At 42.4% G+C, this 22,257-nt stretch overlaps 2 protein-coding genes across 2 annotated transcripts in view; one reads left to right on the forward strand and one right to left on the reverse strand.

The window, feature by feature from the left end:
• Window positions 1–22,257, forward strand: part of GTF2F2 (general transcription factor IIF subunit 2) — a 157,926-nt gene that overhangs the window by 37,784 nt on the left and 97,885 nt on the right. The window lies entirely within an intron of this gene.
• On the reverse strand, window positions 13,753–15,219 carry KCTD4 (potassium channel tetramerization domain containing 4). Its single transcript, XM_090025520.1, has one exon. It carries the CDS (start codon window positions 15,058–15,060, stop codon window positions 14,287–14,289), a length of 774 nt encoding a protein of 257 aa, XP_089881646.1. The 5' UTR covers window positions 15,061–15,219; the 3' UTR covers window positions 13,753–14,286.

Genomic DNA, 22,257 nt, shown 5'->3' on the forward strand with positions numbered 1-22,257 from the left:
TTAAACCAAAGTACATTCCTGGCTTGAGTTAGAGCAGGGTTGTAAAAGATAGTGCCTGCAGAGCCCTGTCATCTAGCTGGCTGTGCTGCCCATGGGTCTCGGACTGGACCTGTGTGCCACCTGCAGCACATGGACCAGATTGATGTGCATGCCACATGCAGCCCATACTGGTCCATGTCCTTTGTGCTGCATATGACCCACAGGGTCGGTTGGGGAGCGCGCACTAACCTGTGGGACTTTGATACCGCCATGTTGGAGAGCTCTTTCTCTTTTGCTGACTCCCTGGTCTAAGCATCATGTTGCAAATTCTGACTCCACAGACTAGGTTGTCATCTTCTCACCATCACTGCTTTAGGTGGGATGCTAGGAAGATAAGCCTACTCACCTCCTTTCCTGATGAGTAGCACATTTGAAACCAAGTTAAAGAGTCTATTTACTTTGTTTTCTCCTGTTATATAATAATTTTGTCTTGTGCCAGTTGCTGCTGCTGATTAATCCAGCTGTAAATGGGGTATCTAGCCAGTTGGGCGGGGGACTCAAAAATGGTTGGATATGGTTGAAGCCCCATCACAGCATGGTGTGCCCTTGACTGCAGAAACTGATGTATACTCAAGCTAACCCAGTGGGCTGCTAGGCACTGGTGGACCTTTGACCTGTGAATAAGCCTGTATTATTTCAGTTTATATCTGAAATAATTTTAATTTCTTATTTTAATCATTGCGAAACTCCTTTATTTTTCAACATTGCTGTCTCCTAGACCAGTGATGTGATCACAGAGTTGCATAGCAGACTTGTTCCACCAAGTTTTTCCCTTCCCTTTCCGAAACAGTTGTTGTTTTGGGTTGTTGTTTTTTTAACTATGTAAGCATTTTGCAACAGAATAAAGACTGATACAATTTGATAGCGGTACTATTTTAAAAGAAATGATTTCTGTTTAAAAAAGGCGTTTGAAGAGTGGGCAATAAATGTAAGATCAAGAACAGGCCCTCTGAAAACAGCTTTGGGACAGATGGAAAGGGTTTTTTGTTGCTCTTTTATGTGAGGAGGGACAACAATAGACTGTTTCAGAGTTTCACGCTATGTGGCAAAGGCATGTCTTTTATATTGACTTCAGACATAATGGTGGAACTGTTGCTTTAGTTTGCAACATTGGGGGCCTTGGGAAAAATGCTGTTAACCAGAATAGTGCCTGTGAAGGCCTTTTCTTGACTTACTAATTTTCTGAACTAGACTTGCCGGGCCTCTGAATTATTTTTGATAATGTCATTAGTTTTGGCACTGGGAAATATTACTGATTCCTGTGTAGTACCTGTCACGGGTTTTAAAATGCAATTTCTGCAAGCACCAGAGAGGAAATTAAACTACTAGATTGAATGTTGCAGTTGCTTATCGTATTTATATTTTTTGGATTTTTGCTCCCATTAAGGGAGTAAGCAAAATTAATTTTGCTTAATTTTTCTATCCTTTGTTCCCACTTCTCACGTTTTTTTTTTTTTTCAATGTCTTTTATCACTGTATAGAATTCAGATCCCTTTTTAGGATAACAAGCTGCTTTTTGTAGAACTGCCATAGCAACTTGGTAGTTAGACATTTTATATATTAAAAATACAGTTGTAAATCTTGCTATCCCTCTGACTTCTGTAGAAAAGTATTTCTGCCTGAAATTCTGCATATGAAAAGTCAATGGAGACTTTGAGTAGTCTTGAGATAAATCAGGTTGGTTGACTGTGGGACTTCAAAAGTACAACTTGGGAAAGTTTTCTGTTGACTCTGCCATTGGATATTTTCAAAAGGCTTGTCTAAGAACTCCAAATTCTTACTTTGTTAAGGTTTAAATTAGAACAAGTGCATAGGTGTGTTCAAGAATATTTTTAGCAAGTAATATTTAAGATACCTTAGAGAGAAATAAATTAAAATCGTGCTCTATCCAGCATTAATAGATTTTGTGAAACCTCATTAGTGTCTCTAACATTCCATTCCATGCAGGCTCGTACAACCAAATACTAGAGTATTGCAATTGTTATCTACATTTGAGAAAGCAAATGTTTTAAGTATTAGTTAATAAGATGCCTTCAGCAGCGGGTGGACAAAGCAAGATAAGGAGCAAGAGTGCACATTAAGGATGGTATTATTTCAGCTGTGTATCTGCTGATTTTTTTTCAGAGTAGATTATTTTTAACAGTCCCCTTTTAACATCTTATTTTAAAGCATTAGTGTGCTTAGCTTACCTCATGTTCTAAAGACAATTTAAATGAGTAGCTGCTATTTACAGTTATAGTTACTTGAATAATTTTGGGAACCCTTTTTGCCTCTACAGCAGCAGAACAGCTTTAAAAATGAATGCATATGGTTTTAATGTTACTTTAATGGAATCAGTGTTAAACTGTTTCCAGGATATGTAGAAACTGCTTTTTCTAAAATATAGTTTCTTTAGCTGCATGTATTTATTTTTACCCCACATATTTTGGAAAAATTGTAACCTGCAGCCTAGCTCTACTATATATATAATATACTTTCTATTGGAAATGCATTCCTCCTCAATATACCTGATTATCCAGGTTCTCCAGTTCATAAAATCATTGAAAATTAGGGTTGAAAAAGACCTCAGGAGGCCATCTAGTCCAACCCCCTGCTCAAAGCAGGACCATCCCCAACTAGATCATCCCAGCCAAGGCTGTGTCTAGCCGGGCCTTAAAAACCGCCAAGGATGGAGAGTCCACAACCTCTCTGGGTAACCTGTTCCAGTGTTTTACTGCCCTCCCAGTGAGAAAATTCTTCCTAATATGTAACCCAAACTTTCCTTGCTACAACTTGAGACCATTGCTCCTTTGTTCTTTCATTTGTGACCATTGAGAACTGTCTGTAGCAGGGGGAGACAACGTTTTTTGGCCGGAGTGCTGAAAAACACCACAGTGCCTACCTCAGAAGATGCCGGAGTGCCAGCATGGCAGAAAAACAAAATGAGGGCAAGGGGTACATGGCAGGATGCCCTGCTTGTGTCCCTTGCCCCCCCACCCAAAGCCCCTGCCCCCCAGCGCTGCCACCCATGCCCCCCAGTCGCCCCCCAGCTCTGGGTAGCTGCTGGAGCTCGGGCTGCTCCCCACAGGGCTTGCAGCGTCCCGGCTGCCTGCTGGGAGCAACTCAGGATCCCGGCTGGCAGCACCTCCCCAGAGCTGGGGCTGGCTGCAGCTGGGAGGCTCCAAACAGCTGTGCTGGGCTCCTGCATCAGCTCGGCACTGGCGCGTGCACCTGCGCGTTGGTGTGGGCGGTGAGGGAGGGACCTGACTGAGGCAGCTCCCGGCACAGAGGTGACGACAAGCTTCTGGAGCCTGGTGCAGCTGTTTATTACCAGCAGGGCAGCACAGCCCAGCCCGAGGTGCCTGTGCAGTTGCTGCCAGCACAGAGCTGATGCCAGAGCTGTGGAGCCTGGCACAGTTGTTTGCAGCCTGCCCCCTGCTTGCTTGCTGCAGCTGCCCAGAGCCTGGGTTGGCTCCAAACAGCTGCGCCAGACTCTGGAAGACTTCCATTACCTCCGTGCCAGGAGCAGGGGAGAGACCGGGGCTGCGCTGCCTCAGGCCCCTCACTCATCGCCTGCTCCGATGTGTGGGTGCAAGTGCCAGTGAGGAGCTGATGCCGGAGCCCAACACATAGATTTCATAGACATTAGGGCTGGAAGGGACCTCGGGAGATCGAGTCCAGCCCCCTCCCCAAAGGGCAGGAAGTCAGCTGGGGTCATAGGATCTATTTGGAGCTATTTGGAGTGAATAGCTACACAGCTATTTGGAGTCTCCCAGCTGCAGCTGACCCTAGCTCTGGGGAGCTGCTGCCAGCCGGGATCCCAGGCTGCTCCCAGCAGTTATCTGGGACACTATAAGCCCTGCTGGAAGCAGCCTGGGCTCTGTCGCTGGCAGCAGCTACCCAGAGCTGGGGCCGGCCGTGGCGTGCCAAGCAAAATGGCCTGGCATGCCATGCTTGGCACATGTGCCAGGGGTTGCCAACCTCTGGTCTAGATCCATCTTCTTTTGAACCCCCTCCCCTTTAGGTAGCAGAAGGCTGTTATTAAATTGCTCTCAGTCTTCTCTTCTCTAGTCTAAATAAGCCCAGTTCCCTCAGCTTCTCCTCATAAGTCATGTCCCCCAGCCCCCTCACTATTTTTGTTGCTCTTTGCTGGCCTTTACAATTTGTCCAAATCTTTTCTGTAGTGGGGTCCAAAACTGAATACAGTACTCCAGATGTGGCTTCATGAGTGCTGAATTAGAGGAAAATGATCACTTTCCTTGCCCTGCTGGCAGCACTCCTACCAATGCAGCCCAGTATGCCATTAGCCTTCTTGGCAACAAGGGCATACTGTTGGCTCATATTCAGCTTCTTGTCCACTGTAACCCCCACGTCCTTTTCTGTAGAGCTGCTGCATAGCCAGTCAGCCCCCAGCCTATACCGGTGCATGGGATTGTTCTGTCCTAAGTGCAGGACTCTGCACTTGTACTTTTTTGAACCTCATGAGATTTCCTTTGGCCCAATATTCCAATCTGTCTTGGTCTCTCTGAATCTTAACTGTACTCTCCAAAATGTCTACTCCTCCCCCAAGGTTGGTGTCATCTGCTGACTTGCTGAGGGTACACTCTATGCCATCTTCCAGGTTGTTGATGAAGATGTTGAACAAAACCAGCCGCAGGGCACTCCACTTACACCAGCTGCCCCTCTGAGCCTGATGCTCCAGCCAGTTTTCTATCCAACTTACAGTCCATTCATCCAGCCCATTCTTCCTTAGCTTGCCTGCGTGAATGCTGTGGGAGACGGTATCAAAAGCATTGCTAAAGTCAAGGTACACTGCATCCACTGCCCTCCCTGCATCCACAGAGTTAGTCATGTCATCATGGAAGGCAATCAGCTGATTAGGCATGACTTGCCCTTGGTGAATCCATGCTGACTGTTCCTAATCACCACCTTCTCCACATGCTTAGAACTGAATTCCTTGAGGACCTGCTTCATGATTTTTTTCTGGGACCGAGGAGAGGTTGACTGGTCTGTAGTTCCCTGGATCCTTATTCTTCCCTTTCTTAAAGATGGACACTATATTTCCCCTTTTCCAATCATCCAGGAAGGACCTCTCCTTAAGGGCTAAACTACCGCAATTGCCCACTTTATTATTGGTTGGAAATGTTGGTTTGTGTGTCTGTTAGACATCTATAAGACTCCCTTGATGCATTCTGGGCCCATCCTTCAGGATGTTTGAGACCCACTGTTACTTCTCTGGAAGTGCAGATGTTTTTCTGGTGATTCATTTGCTCTTGAGATTTCCTTGCTCACCATTTTTCTCTTCCACCCATCTCAGTTTAGCTAACTTAATCTATGACAGAATATTTTGCTGTACTTTGTATGTCAATATGGTGGGTACTGACTTTATCACCTATAATTTCCTTGCCTTTCCACTCTCCTGGTTTGTTTTTTATGAACCTAAGGCTGATCCCAGTCTCAGTACTCTTCTGGATGTTTTCCTTTTTTCTGAATAAAAACACCTTGTGACATTACTTTCCTCAGTCTTTTTCTCTTCTGCCTTTGCCACATCAGTAATTGAGCACTTCCTGTCCTGATTATCACTGACATTCTCAGTGAAATTCTTACTTTATTCACTTTGTACTAGTCAAAGTAGGCCTCAGTGAACACTGTTAAATTGTAATCTTGTTGCTTCCTCCCACTTATGTCCACCTTTGGGCAACAGCAACAAATTTCTCAAAATATTTTTACCTATTTTGAAGTAAAATGTGTGGCACATTTTTTTTTTATATAAGTTGCTTGTATGCAAATAATGTAAAATGATCCACTGTATTGAAAATAATAAATGCCATTGGATAATGAAGTGGAGTTCGTATGATACATAAGGAAAAAGAATTACCCATTTTAAAAAAAAGGAGGTCTTGTCCCAGACTGGTTGAGTTTGATGCAGTTGTAATAATTACAGGTGCAAAGTATTAATTTATGTGTGACAGAAACGTGTATTTGAAAAGACATAGTAGTAAGGTCATGAGATCAAATGGTGGTCACAGGCATTAAAGTTGAAATCAGCTCCTGAAATATTAATTTCCCCTGTTTATTTCATTACAGACTTAAGCCTCAACAGAGAATTGTTATAAATATAGAATGAAATTGTCCCATGTCTTAAGTAGCTATGCAGAGAATTAATGGGACATGGGGGGTGCTCTTCTCTATCCAGTGCAGCTAGTTTAAGGCTACCTGAATTGAGCACAGGAGAAGAAGAGGTGTCTGCCATACAAGCAAATGGGTGGAGAGCTGTCATTAGCAGAGCTGGTCAGGTGAGGGGGGGGAGAGAAGTTGCATCTCTGAATGGGATGGCATGACCTACTTTTCTCACCAGAAGAAGTGGAGAGCAGCAGAGAAATTACCAAGAGAAGGGGTGCTGGCTCCTGCCCTGGAGGGTTTTAAGAGGAGGTTGGATGAACATCTTGCTGGGGTCGTTTGACCCCAGTATTATTTCCTGCCATGGCAGGGGGTTGGACTAGATGATCTACTCAGGTCACTTCCGACCTTAGAAACTATGAAACTACTATATTTATTTTAATACAAAATGAGGTTTCCCCTCCCCGAATTAGCATGAGGAATAAAGCCTCTCGTCTTATAATCGCATACAAGGAAATCTCACTAAATACATTGTCTATCATTAAACTGCTGCCAAAAGCAGCATGTGCTTAGCAATGTAAATCAGCTATGAAGCTGACTAAATCCAGCCAACACTGAATTTGACTATAAAACACATCGACTACATTGGCCAAACATGCTGATGGGAACTTTTTTTGGCGTTTAAAAAAAATGGGCAGGTGTTCCCTCTGTGGGAAACTGGCACCAAGCCTGGAGGTACCGCAAAACCAAGATGGCACTGGAAGGGCTGGAGCTGACACCCTGACACCCTCCTCTTGTTGCCAAAAAAGGCTTGATGTTAGCCAAAAGACTGAGATGCTAATAGGAAACTACCACAAGGATAGGTTAGTGCAGCTCTTCTGAATAAGCCATATATTAGTGCCCATTAAGGACAGTTATCATCACTGCTGACTCTCTGAATGCCTGGCAGATATCACCAAACAGAATCCCTGTCACAACCTCTCAGCCTGGTACATATAATTAATAGTATGTCCCTGCTGGACCAGGTTGCCCTGTGCCTTATCTGCATATAAATTTTTGGAGCATCCCAGGGCTTGTGACCTGGGCTAAGTACAGGCATTCAAAAAGCCTGAGTCTGAGTTCATTCAATCTTTGCAGGTTAGTCTAACCTGTGTAGATTGAACCAACATTCACTTTTGATTCCAGAAATGGAGCTACATTCATGCAGTGGTAGAAGCTGGGGGGGCACTAGAGCGAGCCCTCCCTTCTCTTCAGGCTGGTGGGAAGCTGAGCTGAGGGATATGACCAGGCCCTGGCAGACTGAGAATGACTGGGGAGAGGTTGAAACCTCCACTCTGGCCTGCTGTACCCACCCCCCTGGTCTCCCTGGCTCTCCCTGCCCGCTCCCCCCCTTGTCCTACAACCGCCACTGCTCCAGCTACAGAGCAGAGGGGTGGGGCCAACCCTGCAAAAAGCATGGGGGACTGTGATTTAACTTGAACCAGGAAAGGGTCTGGGACAGAAGTTTCACAAACAGATTTGACCTAAATTAGTTAAGTCTGATATTACATTCAACCAGGTTTATCTTAAACTAGTTTGTGCCATCTTGAAATGGTTTTATGTGCACTGAATTTATGTTCTGTTACAGGTTTAAACCAGTTTTCGATCACTTAAACTGGCTTATGTGCAATTGCACAGAAGGGACTGAGCAGGGAGAAAAGGCGGAGGGGTAGCTCTCCGTGATGGAGCAGTACACCTCTCTGGAGACTGACATTGGCTTTAAAGATAAGCAGCTTAAAAACCTCTGGGTCAAGTTTTCGCTGGTAGGGGGCAAGGTGAGAGAGTCCTAACTGTGGGCACTTACTACAGGCCACCAAACCAAGGGGAGGAGCTTGATCTGGAGTTCTCTCAAGAACTGACAGGGGCTGCGCATGCAAGGGTCTTCATGGGCGACTTCAGTTACCCAGACATAGATTGGGAGGAACACTTGGCTAGGTCGGATTGGTCATGTAGCTTCTTAACTGTAATCAAGGAGCTCTTTCTGACTTGGGAAGCGCAAGGACCAACCAGAGGTACTGCTCTCCCAGACTTGGTCTTGGCCAAAGGAGATGATCTGGTGTGTGGCTTGAGCATTGAGGGTAGCCTGGGCAACAGTGACCATGAGGTCATCAGGTTCACTGTCTGCTGCAAGGTTGACAAATCAACTAGCAGGACTGAAGTCCTGAACTTCACAAATGCTGATTTCAACAGGCTAAGGGTATTAGTAGGGGGATCAATGCAGGACCAGGACCTAAAGGCAAATGGGGTGCATGAAGAGTGGTCATTCCTCAAGGACACGATCCTTGAAGCACAAAAGAAAACCATTCCCATGAAGAGGAAAGGTAGCAGAAGGGCTGGTAAGCTCTCCTGGCTCAATAGGGACATTATGGTCCTCTTGAAAAAGAAAAAAAGAGGCATGCACACAGTGGAAGCTAGGGACAGTCACAGAGGACCGTACAACAGTGGTCTGCATTTGTAGGGAAATGATTAGGAAAGCTAAGGTTGCAACTGAGTTTAAGTTAGCCATGGGAGTCAAGACAATTAGAAGTCCTTCTTCAGGTATGTAGGGAGCAGAAGGAAAACAAATGGAAGCATGGGGCACCTGATTAACACCTTGGGGCAGCTGGTAATGGACACTCAGGAAAAAACTGAACTCCTGAATGCCCACTTTGCTTTGGTATTTCACTGGACCAAGGAGAAAGATAAGCAAGATAAGGATCACAGGGGGCATGGTGGGAATGATAATCCTTCCCACTGTGGATACTGAGCTGGTGCAAAACCACCTAGAAAAACTAGACATTTATAAGTCAGCGGGACTAGATGGACTTCACCTAAGAGTGTTGATGGAGCTGGCTGAGGTCATTGCAGACCCCCTTGCAAAACTCTTTCAGAAATCATGACACGTGGGGGAAATCCCTGAGGATTGGAAGAGGGCCAACATTATGCCCATCTTCAAGAAGGGGAAGAGGGAGGACCAGGGCAACTATAGGCCAGTCAGCCTAACCTTCAGCCCAGGGAAAATCCTGGAAGAACTCATTAAAGAATCTATGTGCGGCATGCTCACTCAGGGTAAGATTCTGAATGACAGCCAGCATGGCTTCATCACAGGTAGGTCTTGTCTTACCAATCTCATCTCCTTTTACAAACAGGTGTCTCACCACCTGGACATGGGAGAGAAGGTTGACATTATATACATAGACTTCCAATAGGCTTTTGATTTAGTATCCCATGATATCCTTGTGGGAAAACTGGATGATTGTGTGCTTAACTGCTCAACAGTTCAGTGGGTGGAAAACTGGCTGCATAATAGGACCCACAGAGTTCTCATAAATGGATCTGTGTTGTCCTGGAGATAAGTTGCTAGTGGTGTCCCTCAGGGGTCTGTGCTTGTACTGGTGCTTTTCAATATCTTTATCAATGATTTGGATGTGGGGGTGAAAAGCTAGCTGGCCAAGTTTGCGGATGATGCCAGGTTATAGGGGAGTGTGGTTGTGTTGCAGATACAGGTGGACCTGAACAGGCCGGAGAGTTGGGCGGACCAGAACCAGATCAAGTTCAACACTCAGAAGTGTAAGGTGCTCCATCTGGGGGCAGACAATCCCCAGCATGCCTGCAGACTCGGTGGCAACAATTTGACTTGCACCACGGCCAAAAGAGATCTAGGGGTAGCGATTGACAATTGCATGAACGTGAGCCGGCAGTGCAATGCTGTGGCCAGCAGGGCAAACAACACACTGTCATGCGTTAATCAATGCCTCTTGTGCAAAACTACAGAAGTGATACTCTCGCTGTACTGCACACTGGTGAGACTGCAGTTAGAGTACTGTGTCTAGTTCTTGGCACTGCACTTGAACAAGGATGTGGAAAAACTTGAGAGGGCCCAGAGAAGAGCCACCCGTACGATCACAGACTTGCAAGACAAGCCTACAGAAGAGAAGGCTGAGAGGGGACTTGGTGGTGGCATACCTCTACATCAAGAACTCCTGAGGAAGACCAGGAGCAATGGATACAAACTCCTGGAAGACCATTTCAGGCTCAACTCCAGGAAAAACTCCTTCACAATCAGGGTGTCCAGACTGGAATTAAACTCCCTCCGGTGGTGGTGCAGTCACCTACCTTGGAAATCTTCAAGAAGAGACTGGACAGTCACCTCAGTAGGGTCACTTGACCCCAGTTGCCTTTTCCCGCCTAGTGCAGGGGACTGGACCTGATGATCTACAGGGTCTCTTTCAGCTCCTTACAATCTATGAATCTATAACTTCTGCCCAAGCCCTGGTTCCAGTCATGAGTGGGGGCTAATTAGCACATGGCTCCTTTGTGGAGGGTATCTGGAGTACACACATACTAACCAGTGCTGAACTATGAGGTCACCATGGCTTGAAATGTTGTTGACTCTGGTGGGGTCCAGCCCAATGAACTGTCTAGTGAATTCACAAGCCTTTGGATTTGGGATAATATCACACATAGTTTGTACTACATATGAGTATGTGCCAAAGTGTTGCTCAAAAGTGTGTTTATGGAATATCTGTGCTAAAACTTGCAGCAGTTGCTAAAAAAAAGTAACCAATTCTGGATGAATAAGTATTTTGGAACTGTATGCAAATTGCTACAGCCATGTTTAAATGTCAAGGTTATTGTTTTCAAATTTGCTCTTCATTTCCATGTACTCAGGGAGAGGAGGTTTGGACTGTAAGGAGAAGGGGAAGGGCTGACCAGGGAAAAAGTGGGGAGAAGGAGAGAACAAAGGAGCTACGTAACCCCTAGATTTCTTTTCCTTACTGTAGCCCTGGGAGGGAGACAAACTCAAAGCAGGCCTCTAATAATTAGATTCTATACCTGGCAAATTAAAACAAATTTAGAATTTTTCCATATATAGAATCTAATAATGGGGGGGGATGGTCATCTTATAATCAGGGTCCTCTTCTAGTCAAGTAAATATGGTATGACTAAATTGCAATTCCTTCCCTGCGCTCCCTCTGGGCTTTTAGCTGTGCCCTTATGATGTTTGTGCCAAGCCGATACCAAGAAAAAGTGGAATAAAAAATATTTCACTTGTATATCAAGTCTAAACTAATATTACCAGTACAGCCTTAACAGTTTTTCTGATGGCTAAGCATTTGATTCTGCAGTATCAGTGATGTTTGAATTCAAGTATATGCCTAATGAGCTGTGGGCATGTACAGTTATTTATGCATGGAAGCATCTGTAGACTAAAGGGAAAGGGTTACTATTCTCTACTCGCAAGATACAGTTTTTAGTGCAATTTTTGTAACAAAAATCTTTTTCAAACTGGAAATGATACATGTCCCCCAGTATATATGTAATTTCAAACATCAGCCATTCTAGCTGGAGTTTTGTCTAAGGCAACAATATCCATTTTTATATGGCATGAAGAGAATTCATTTTGTCCTCCCTTCTGTGCCCTCCTGTATAAGTTTCATCTTAAACAGCTGAGCAAAATCCCTGCAATTGGAAACCAAGCATGAAACTTCAGCCCTGAAAATGGTAAAGTGCATGTGAAAATGTGATATAGTTTAAATTGATGTGACAACAGGTGCTTTCAATTGTCTTCTGTTAAACATTGATGCCACAGATATTTTCCATGAGAACTAACTGGGGAGCATTTTTGTAAGCAATTTTTAATTGCATGAATCTTATAAAACAAAAATAATATAAAATTGGTGGGTGTTTCTTTGGCCTTAATAGAGACATTTTTTACCTCAAGTACAATACAGTTCAAGTGATGAAGCTGTCTGAATTGTTTCAACCATCAGCTTTTTAAAGGGGAGTGGTCACCCTAAGTCTCAGCAAGAAAAAAGCTTTCTGTTTAAGCCTTTAAGAGTAAGTCTAGAATACTGTCAAAAGATATTTGTAATGAATCTGTTTTTTATGCTGCTTCTGGCAAGCTGATAGGAATTAAAAGTATGGGTTACAATGTTTCAATAATAAAAAATGCTTTCTTATGGAAATTTTTCTCAAGTAGTACAGAAGTGTTAGGATTTTCTCTCTTTGCAGTTTCTTGGTGTTTGGCCTTTAAAGAAGTCAGTTCAAAAGGCAGGCATCTGCAGCATATCGTTTTTTTATTAACCAATTGAATTTTTTTTTAAATTTTCTTTCTTTAAAACTCTTCAGTCATTTAAAATCCCAATCAAGTATTCATTAGAACTGAAGGTTATAGCTAAAATGTTTAAAAGAAAATGGATGATTTGACATCTTTTGAACAACAGCCTCCTCCAGACTGCCTCTCCAGGTTACATATTTGACAGCACTGGAAACATACTTCTTTATGATTTGTAGGGCAGTTATGGTGTTTCCTTAATTGCTTGTCCACTTGTTGTTACTACTTAGTGCTAAGATGACAGATCTCTGAAGGATTTTTGCTGCAATTTGTTCACTGTTAGTTTGGGCCGTAGCATCTCTAGTCTTCATCTTTTTAATATTTAGCTGATTTTTCTAAATTTGTTTCATGTATGCTTTCATATTTATTTTTTAGAGAAGTGTAACTGTAAATATACTAATTTGAAAATTACAGTGTACTGAATTATTTGAAATTAGAGTTTAAAATAGTAACTTTTTCAATGTGTAATTATTCCTAAGTTTTGTACAAAGAGATTAAGTAGAAAAGTGCATTGTTTGGGGTAATGTTACTCACTTTGTAAAGGAATTCCAGAGAGTTTCCCACTTGGAAATACTATCATGTACCCTCCCGCCCCTTTTTCCTAAAAAAAAAAAATTCTCTTGTTTAGCAATCTAACTGCTGTCTGTATTACAAGTTTGGCTTCAGTGAGAGACTCAGTTGTTACCTATTTTAGTTGAAGTACAGATTCATGTTGCAATAGAAGTGGACAACATCAGTTCATCAGTTGACTCAAACTTGATTTAATTTGAGCCATGCCTGATAGCAGACTTAAAATGAACAAACTCAGAACTTGTATAAGTAGGTGCAGTGTCATTTGACTTCAAAGGTGAAGTGAATATTCATCTGCTTACATGATGGTCGTGTCTAATCCAAGGATTTTGAACTGCAAGCATCTACTTCATGTTTAATTAGTTGCATGTGAAAAATATATCTTGATACTGTAATAAAGATCAGTGAAAGAAAGGAGTAGATAATAAATAGTATGGATGGTGTGAAAGGAGAAAGACATCTAATTTCCCATTTACACTTATGCAGGTTAAATACCAGCAGGTGTTCTATTCAAAACTAGAAATTCCAGGTACTATTAGCAAGCCATTGTGCAAAGCAATATATCTGTTAATTTGCTACTCTTTGTGAACAGCAGTAATTAGTGAGAAACACCAACTTTAGCATAGTAGGATGTCATTATTTGAAAACCTGTTGCTTGACATTGTATGCAAAACCTTTTGAATAACCTTTAAATACATATATTTTAAAATAAACAAGTTCCACCTACCTTAATGAATACAAATATGTCCTATAATAGGTATGGGGGGAATAAGAAAAGAAAGCTGTGCTAGTTTTTGTGTAGGCATTTTCTTTGATAATTCTCATCACATTCACAACTCGGTCACTAATTTGTTTTCAAGTATGTGAGCTGTAGAATCATAGGTGTTTAATTTCAAAATCAAGTTGATGCCTTTTAAACCTTTTTAGTCTCATTGCATTTTAGTATAATTTGTTTTTAATAGATTTGCAGAAACTCTAATGAACACTCAAAATGTTTTATTCCAGTTAAAATCCAGTGTGAATTTTTTCATAAGCAAAACATTTTTAAGCTTGGATATTAAATGAAAATACTTCCACCACTGTTCAGCTGAACAATAAGGTGTAGGCATGTTAGTCATACAAGTACACAGAACCGTTTCAGCTACACTGTCTGGATGAAAGGCAGCATGAAGGAAACATATGCAAATAGCAGTATTTGATCTGGATTTACAATGTTTAGCAATTTTCTTTTTATTATTAAATTTAGGCATAAAATTCTTGTTCAGCACAAATAACTCAGAGATGAATGTTATTCTGGAATTTACATACCATTAGGTCACATTAATTGATTAGCAGCAGAGCTCTGTGGTACAAGGCTAGTTAGATATATTATTTGTGATGCCTGGGTGCTGTAGTTAAATGAGGTTTACTGGGCTGCATGCTCGTTGCCTTTATCTTTGTAATTACTTGATAAAATGAAGTGCATCGCTGTGAACAATTGACCCTTTGGAACAATCCAGACTGGTCAGCAGTCTAAATCCACATTTTAAAGCCATCATTATAGCTTCAAACTTAAGAGTTTCCAGGGTGCAGACAAAGGTGTTGTCCTCCTTCAGTACAAGTCGTGTACCATTTTCAGACTTTATGAAGTATTTAAATTGAATAATATTTGAAGATATTGAAAACTCCTCTGGAAATCCATCAAGCCTGCTTTTGGATACTAGCACAATTCGAGATTTGATTTTGGCTATGAAATCTGGAGCATTACAGAAGATTCTGAGACCTTGTGAACGGTCGTGGCTGTCAGTTATTTCCAGGAAAGTAGTCTCTCTGGATGCTAGCTGTTCTTTCTCCCACCTTGATTTCACTGCATCAGATAAAATCTTGAGCTGAAAAAAATCTGCTTCTTGTGCCAAAAGTTGATTTTCTCGAAACCCCTCTGGTAGAAGAAGTTCTCCATTTCGTAGGAAGTTCAGAATGTGCCTGAAAAGGAGTCCATCCCTGTCTATGAAGTAATGGCCATCTGCATCAAATGGACACAGAATTTTTCCATTTACCACACCTTCAAGAAGAGAGTCTGGGTACTTGGTTAGTGTTTGCTTCTGTGTAATATACAGATATCCACCAACATTGAGGGTAATCAGAGACATTTTACAGTTCTTGTCTTGATCAGAGCCCTCAGAGTTGCTGTGTCTTTCTTCATATTCCTTTTCTCTTTTGTTTATCTTTCGCTCCATTCTCTAAGGCAGAGTAAAAAGACAGCTGCTTTGTCTGGTTCTTGTTTGCTTGAAAAGAGGTATTTAAAAGCACCTTTATTCAGCTCCGGCACGGTAATGGAATGGAAATGCTGCTAGCAATGCATGGACTGTCAGCTCAGTTTTGCAGTAGGTGGCGTATCAGCTATGTATGCAGTAAGCTACGACTGTACAGGAGAATTTGCATTTAACTGTATAAGGGAAGAGGAGGGGTATACAAGAAATTATTATTTTATTTAAGACTAGAAAGTTTAAATGATTTAAAAATAGCTTTTTTTTGGTGATTTTTTTTTTCCATGTAGAATTTGGATTTTTAAACTGACAAATTCAGTTTTCATACCTATTTTAAAATGCTTGGTATAGAATGGTTAAAGAGTATTTAGGACTTACAATGCTGTATTAATAGCTTTTATTTCTTTTGTTATTTTTAGTTTCACATAACTTTGCAAAAAGTCTATTACCATTTATGATATTTCATGTATATAATGGAAGATAACTGAAGCTGACGTATGTATGTGCACCTTGTATATAGAATATCATTTTATCAGCAGAAAATACTTTTAAGTGGTATTATAAGGCACTTCTCTGTCTAATTGGTTTGGCATATGGTGAAATTGTCTTTTTTTCAGCTGATTGAGGTACCTGCAGCAAGGCAAAAAATGCAGCCTAATTAGGTTTGTTTACTCTGGTATGCCACAGATGAAAATGGTTTTAAAAAAGGGGGACATGCATTATTTGTAATGATGATTCTTACACTGGACCAGAAAATCTAACATTGGCTGTCTTGTATTCTGTCAAAACAACTCTGCTGCCATGTGGAACATGGAACAAAGGGCTATTTTGCCCACAGTTATCTTTGAACAATGCATAACACTGGCTTAGCAACACTTTATTAAGCAGGATAACATCGACAGAGTAGACTTGAATTGAATAGCTGTCTCATTTTCTCTGTATAAATCTGTGATTGAGGCTCATTTTCAGTTATCTTTTTAAAAATATTTTCCCTTTTAAACCTTTGTGAGGGGTAGGGAGAGGGGAAGCTGTACAAACATCTGTGTGTGTATTTCCTTGGGGACCCGTGTGGGGGATGAAGGGGTGGTACATGAAGCATGCATTCCAAAGCTAAGTAGAAACTAAGGATTTACCTTAGCTTGAACATGGGAATAAGAAATTCTGTGGGTTTTTCTCCTCTGGATTTGCCAGTTTACAAGTATCAACTAGTCAGAGAAAAAAGTAACCAAAAGTCAGATTAACCCCTTGTGAAAATGAATGCTCTGTTCCTGTTGTAAGAGTTTATTCATGCTGCTTCCTGTGTCTATAATAGCAATTATTTTTGGTTCTTATGGAAACATTCCATGATTTTGTGTTTTGTTAGTTGGTAATTGTGCTTATCAGTGGAAATGAATATGCTGATTCTACCTGCCGCCCTCTTTATCAGTATCACTGGTCCATACAACTTGTACACGGTATTTTTGTCACCTGCCTTGTACAGTACATTTAACAACATTTTTTTCAGAAGGCAGTCTCAGGATGTGGGTATTATTTAAATCTCTGTTCTTTTAAGCCATCCTTGTGTTTAACATCACTTTCATTTAAAGAGATTTCAGTCATTTCATAACGTCTGAACATACTTTCCAAAAATGATCCCCTTTAGTTATTGAGAAAATAATGAGAGAGAGAAAAAGGGCTGTGTTGCTTTGTTGTAAGTTTGAGGAATAAAATTTAATCACTGCAGGATACTTCTGCTTAAATTTAATTTATAATCAAGTTGCAGAAAATTCATTTGATCTGTTCAGGTTTTCTATGGTGCTAATCTTACAGCCAGTTGTAAGAATCATAGTAGTAATTGACAACCCCCTAGAATGACTCCTGTGGCCCTTCCGTTTTGTATGGTGACCTTGCCAGCTCTTTGAAGCCAAACTGAGCAAGTTCTGGCAATAGTGGTCAGCATTTTCAAGGAAGACTCAGAATTCTAAAGGGACTTAGTCCTTCATGGCTGGTTGAACTGTGTAAAATGAAACATAACGTTTGCAAAATGGTATCCATTTGTTATTTTTGTATGCTTATCATTGTACAAAATATCAGTCTCTGGATTGAAATTTTCCAGGTTTGTTCATAGGTGTGTTGGAAAGGTCAGGCTACTTCATTTCAGCTACTTAGAAGGTTAAAACTCCAACAGGTTGCTAGCTGCAAAGATCAAGATAGAAAGAGAAGTATGCAAGTACATGGTAAATGTGGAGATAGGTGCATCTCTGAGTGGAGAGGCAAGATCCTCTCACTGGAAACAGCTGGGTTTTAGTCCCAGGAGGAACATTTGCCTACCCCAGTCAAAATCCCAAATGTTGGCTGCAGCCAATACCCAGTGCTCCTGAGAAAGGTGAATAAAAACCCTGACACGTAGCAACAGGAGGGGGAAATTTTCTTCCTAGTCCTATGTGGCAACTAGCGAAGTCCAGAAGCAAGGAAAATACAAAACTTCCTCCATTCTGCTCTGCTGCCTGGGGACAGCAAGTATAATGGCACGTACCACACCCTCTAACTGGACAGCTAGAACTTTCCTTCTCTGTCCCTTCCATCAATCTAATCTCACCTCCTTTTAAATTTTTTTCATAACTAAGCCAATTTTGTGGAGCTCTGCTGAATGCGGTCTCTGCCAGGGTCCATATGCTTCAAGCTTCAGAGTTTACATTCCACACCAGACCTTACCTTCAGTCTTCCCTAGCTGTTACTAGGCCCTGAGACAAAGTTACACACCTGATTTCTCTCTAATAGTATAGTCTATGAACTATATACCCTGGGGCAAAAGAGGGAAAGGCTGTACTGTATGTCATGTACTCCATAGTAACTGCCTTTGTGTGTCCCTACTCTGCAGTAAGAGAAAATTGAATGAAAGATGTAGCCCTCAATGTAAGAAGAATAAATGACTATGAGTTAGTTTCTATTTACCGTGGGATAAAAGCATACTCCCAAGCCAATACTGCAGAGCAACAGCCATGGGAAAGCTCCACCCCTTTTATCCCACAGTAAATTGTTCATTATTACATAGCCTAGGGAAACTTGCCAGTTTTTATGTTGTGCTCAACACTGTACTATGCTGCCATTTTTACTATACCCATAGTGACTTAGTGTTAGATGTAGCTATATTGATCCAGGACTAGTTGCAGCACATTGCTTTTGCTCACATTGTCATCTTAGGAGAGGTACAATTACAGAGAAAATTGGGGGGCTCTCTTTTTTCCTTTGAATCATTGTCCAAATACACATTCTGCTATTGTTTATGTCCCTTGTGCTCCAGCTTAGAGTTTTGGCCAGTGGTGTTCTTATGCCAGTATGCATGGGATCCGAGGCCTGAAGAGCAAGCCTGATGAGGAAAGGCTGACAGATATGGGACTGTTCAGCCTAGAAAAGAGAACTTTGAGGGGTTTTGGTGACATCTTACAAATATATCAGGGGAGAGCATTAGGGGCTAAATAACTATTCACCAAAGCATCCCATGAGAAAACCAGGAGCAGCAGTCATAAACTCCTAGAAGAAGGTTTCAAACTGGATATAAGGAAAAACTTCTTCCTGATTTGTGTGACCAGACTCTGGAATAGACTCCCAGTGGGGGTGGTGCAGATACCTAGCCTGGAGATCTTCAAAAGGAGACTGAATGCACAGCTTGCCAGGATTATTTGACCCCAGCAATCTTTCCTGCCCAGATTAGGGGGGCTGGCCCCAATGATCTCACGAGGTCCCTTCCAGCCCTAAACTTCTGTGATTGTGAGAGTCCTCATGTTCCATGCCAAGGAAGTGTCAGGTGCATGTTGGTACTTTTCAGCCAACCTCTATGAATATGGAGCCCCTAGCACTGTCTCTTGGGAATTGCTCGACTCACTACAGGTGCATATGGTCTGTTATCTTGGATAAGTTGCTTACTGCTACTGTAGTTTCACAAGTGCCAACTCCCAACTTCCTTTCCCAATCCCTTTTTAAGGATCATGTCACTTATTTCCCCAAGGCAGGGGTTCTCAAAATTTGTGATGCTGTGACCCCGAATGCTGGATGGCAATAGCAGGGGATGGGGAGCTCGCACATGGTTGCTGCTGCAACCACTTCATGCCACTGCCATGCACTGCTTGTCTGCACTGCTGCGTGTACCCCCTGGGAAGTTTGTGGCCTCCTTTTAAGTTGCTCATGACCCCCGGGGGATCATGACCCACAGTGTGCGAGCCCTTGCCCTAATGGCAATAAAAGAGTCTACATGCCAACATCAGGGAACAGGGTTGTCAGTCATTGCTTTCTGATTCTGGAAAAGGAAAAAAGGATGGCAACCCATCTGGGATTACAGTTTATATGCATGCTAAGGTTTGGAATGGACACTCTTGCCTTCATAGTATCTTCCCTTCCCCCATTTTAGACTCGATGGAATGGTTCAATATCTCTTGACCTTCAGGATGCATACTTCTGCATCCTCAACCTCATAACTGAAATCAAACCCAGTCACTACAGTGAAAACTTAGTTCTCCTTACCGGTGTACCTGCATTGTGTACTTTTGTAACAAGACATCTTGGACTGTATCTTCAGTCCCTGCAGGGTTGGTGGATGCACTGTATGCCTGGGCAAACACTAACTATATATGCCTCTCTGCATATTCCCACTGTTCCTGATGTCCTTGAAATGGCAGGAAGATTCTGTAAACATCTGCACAGTAGCCCCTTTGCACTTTTCCTACCATCTGAGACTATGGAGATGAATAAATGCTTTGTTATTGTGGCTGAAAAGCTCAGATGAATGGGCTTGGCAGGATGCAGAGATGCATGTCAGCTTTCTAGAGGTGATGATAGTCATGAGACTTGCAAAAGAACAGAAGACAGACCAGTAGTTGGGGCAGGGGTACCGGATTGGAGTGGCACTTGGGGTAAAGTGTGAGGCTAATCTGTGGCTTGCCCACCAAACAACCCCCACTGGCTTAGCAGGTGCTTTTTCCCCCAACTGTGAATAGGAGGCCAAACTCTGTGTTCCAGGACAGCCTGTTGTGTTGAGGCTATACATAACTGGACCCGTTTGTGACATCAATTAGCCAGAAGCGTATGATTTTCTGTTTTGGAGGAGGCTAGAACCCAGGGTGCCTGGCTAATACCTTCCCTGTCCTATAGGCAGGTCGTCTTTTGTTTATCCTTCATTCTCTTTGATTCCCCATAGTGATCACATGACCAGAGAAGACTTGGCCAAACTTTGATTTTGATAGCTCCAGCTTGGTTGATCAGTTCTTGTACATCACGTACTACTCTTCTTCAGAACCAAAGTCCTGCCTTCTTTTCTGCTGTTTCAGATTAAAGGAAAGGTTCTCCACCCAGACCTGAAATCTTTTTGCCTCACAGCGTGACTGCTGGAAGACTGTGAAACACGGAAAACCCCTATTCCTTGTTCATCCATGACATTTTGTTCCATTGTAGAGAGGCTGACTTGGAGTTCTGAAGGGGTCAACGTTTTCTTCTGGCTCCTGTGGGAAGTCCTTCAGAACACGTGAGGAACCGATGCCTGAAAGTCTAGGCTTCTTGCTCACTGGATTAAACACAATAATCTTGTGCTAAACTCCAATCAAGGTACTTCTGAATAGCGATCTTAACACTTTGTTAGGAGGAGATCAGCGATCTCTTCTCATGCAACCATACTGAAATTACTGAAGGGTTGACATAGTGGGTTCTTATCTGTTAGGAATCTAATCCCACTGTAGGAACTCAACCTGTTCTTGTTGGCTTTAAGATTAAAACCTCATTCCTACTGGCCTTGTCTTCAGCAAAGAGAGCATAGGAGAGAAAAACATTATATTGGTTGGCCCTCCATACTTGGTCTTCTACCCTAAGAACAACACTACATTTCCACCAGAAATAGTCACAGAGGTCCAACAAATTCTTTCACTTTTCAACATTCTTCCTTTAACTGCTTCTATCTAGGAGAGGCATGCAACCGTCTGTTAGGGCTGGGGAAAGCTTCAGTTGCTGATTTAATTCAATTCGCCTATGAATCCCAATTGGGAGATCCTTTAATCTCATTGAATCAAATCTGAACCCTCTGAATCGATTTGGGGAGATTCGGAAAGATTGGACTATTTGGACATAGACACAGCTTTAAAAGTTTTTTCTACATACCTCAAGGTACCAGGCAGCTCACGAATGCTGAGATGCTGGGGCAGATGGAGCGTCCCACAGGAGCGTGGGGCGGGGTCCCCAGTATGCTTGGAGGCAGACCCGAAAGTGTACCTGAAGCACTTCTGGCTCTGCCAGGGAGCACCTGGCTGGCTGACTGGTGCCTTCTGAGTATTGGGGGGCACCCAGGGTCCCCCCACGGCCGATCGGTGAACCGGGGGCCGCGGGGGGCCCCCAGCATACTTGGCAGCAGACCTGTCAAGGGTTCACCGAGAATGCAGGGGGTCCCCCATGCTCCTGTGGGATGCCCCATCTGCCCCAGCTTTGCAGCATTCACAAGTCACGCCTGGTACCTTGAGATATGCAGAAAAAACATTTAAAGCCGTGTCTATGGCCGAATTGCTGATTCTCTGAATTGGTATCGAATCTTCGGATTCAGCCAAATCAAATCAGGACAGTGATCCGAATCAATTAATTGAATCACTGTGTCCCTGATTTGGGCTGAATCTGAATCAGATATATCCTGTTTCTCACACCCCTATTATCAATGCCTTAGACTTCTGTTTATGAAAAGACCACAAGCTTCTCAGTTCTGAACTGGTTTGCTGCTGTAAAGTTAATTTCTGGAGTTTGGGTATAAACCATGGCTTGAAAACCCCATTGAGAAACGAGTACCTCTGTTTTTCTCTTCCTTGCAAAGAAATGTGACCAGTTCCTCTTTCTGTCCTTACAATAGCATTCAAAGTGGATTAGGGAGTTAGACTCTCTTTTCCTCCGAGCTGTTCTCAGCTGATAAATGTGTTCTTTAAAATCTGTTGGTTACCCAAGTCCTGTCACATCAAGCTGCAATGGAAGGATGAAGAAAAAGGCAAAGCTGGTACCTGAGTGATGGTGAGATGTGCAGAATCTAAGAAATAATGAATTCAGAAAAATGAAAACCTCTTTCAACAATGTCACCATATCATCTTGCATGCCATGTACCCCCTGATAAGACATGCATCTTTGGTTTCAGATGGTGAAATGAAAGACATTTTTTTTTTTCTTAAA

The sequence above is a fragment of the Crocodylus siamensis genome, chromosome 1 (assembly GCF_052110815.1).
Source record: "Crocodylus siamensis isolate JL-2025a chromosome 1, ASM5211081v1, whole genome shotgun sequence".
Classification (NCBI taxonomy): Eukaryota; Metazoa; Chordata; order Crocodylia; family Crocodylidae; genus Crocodylus; species Crocodylus siamensis.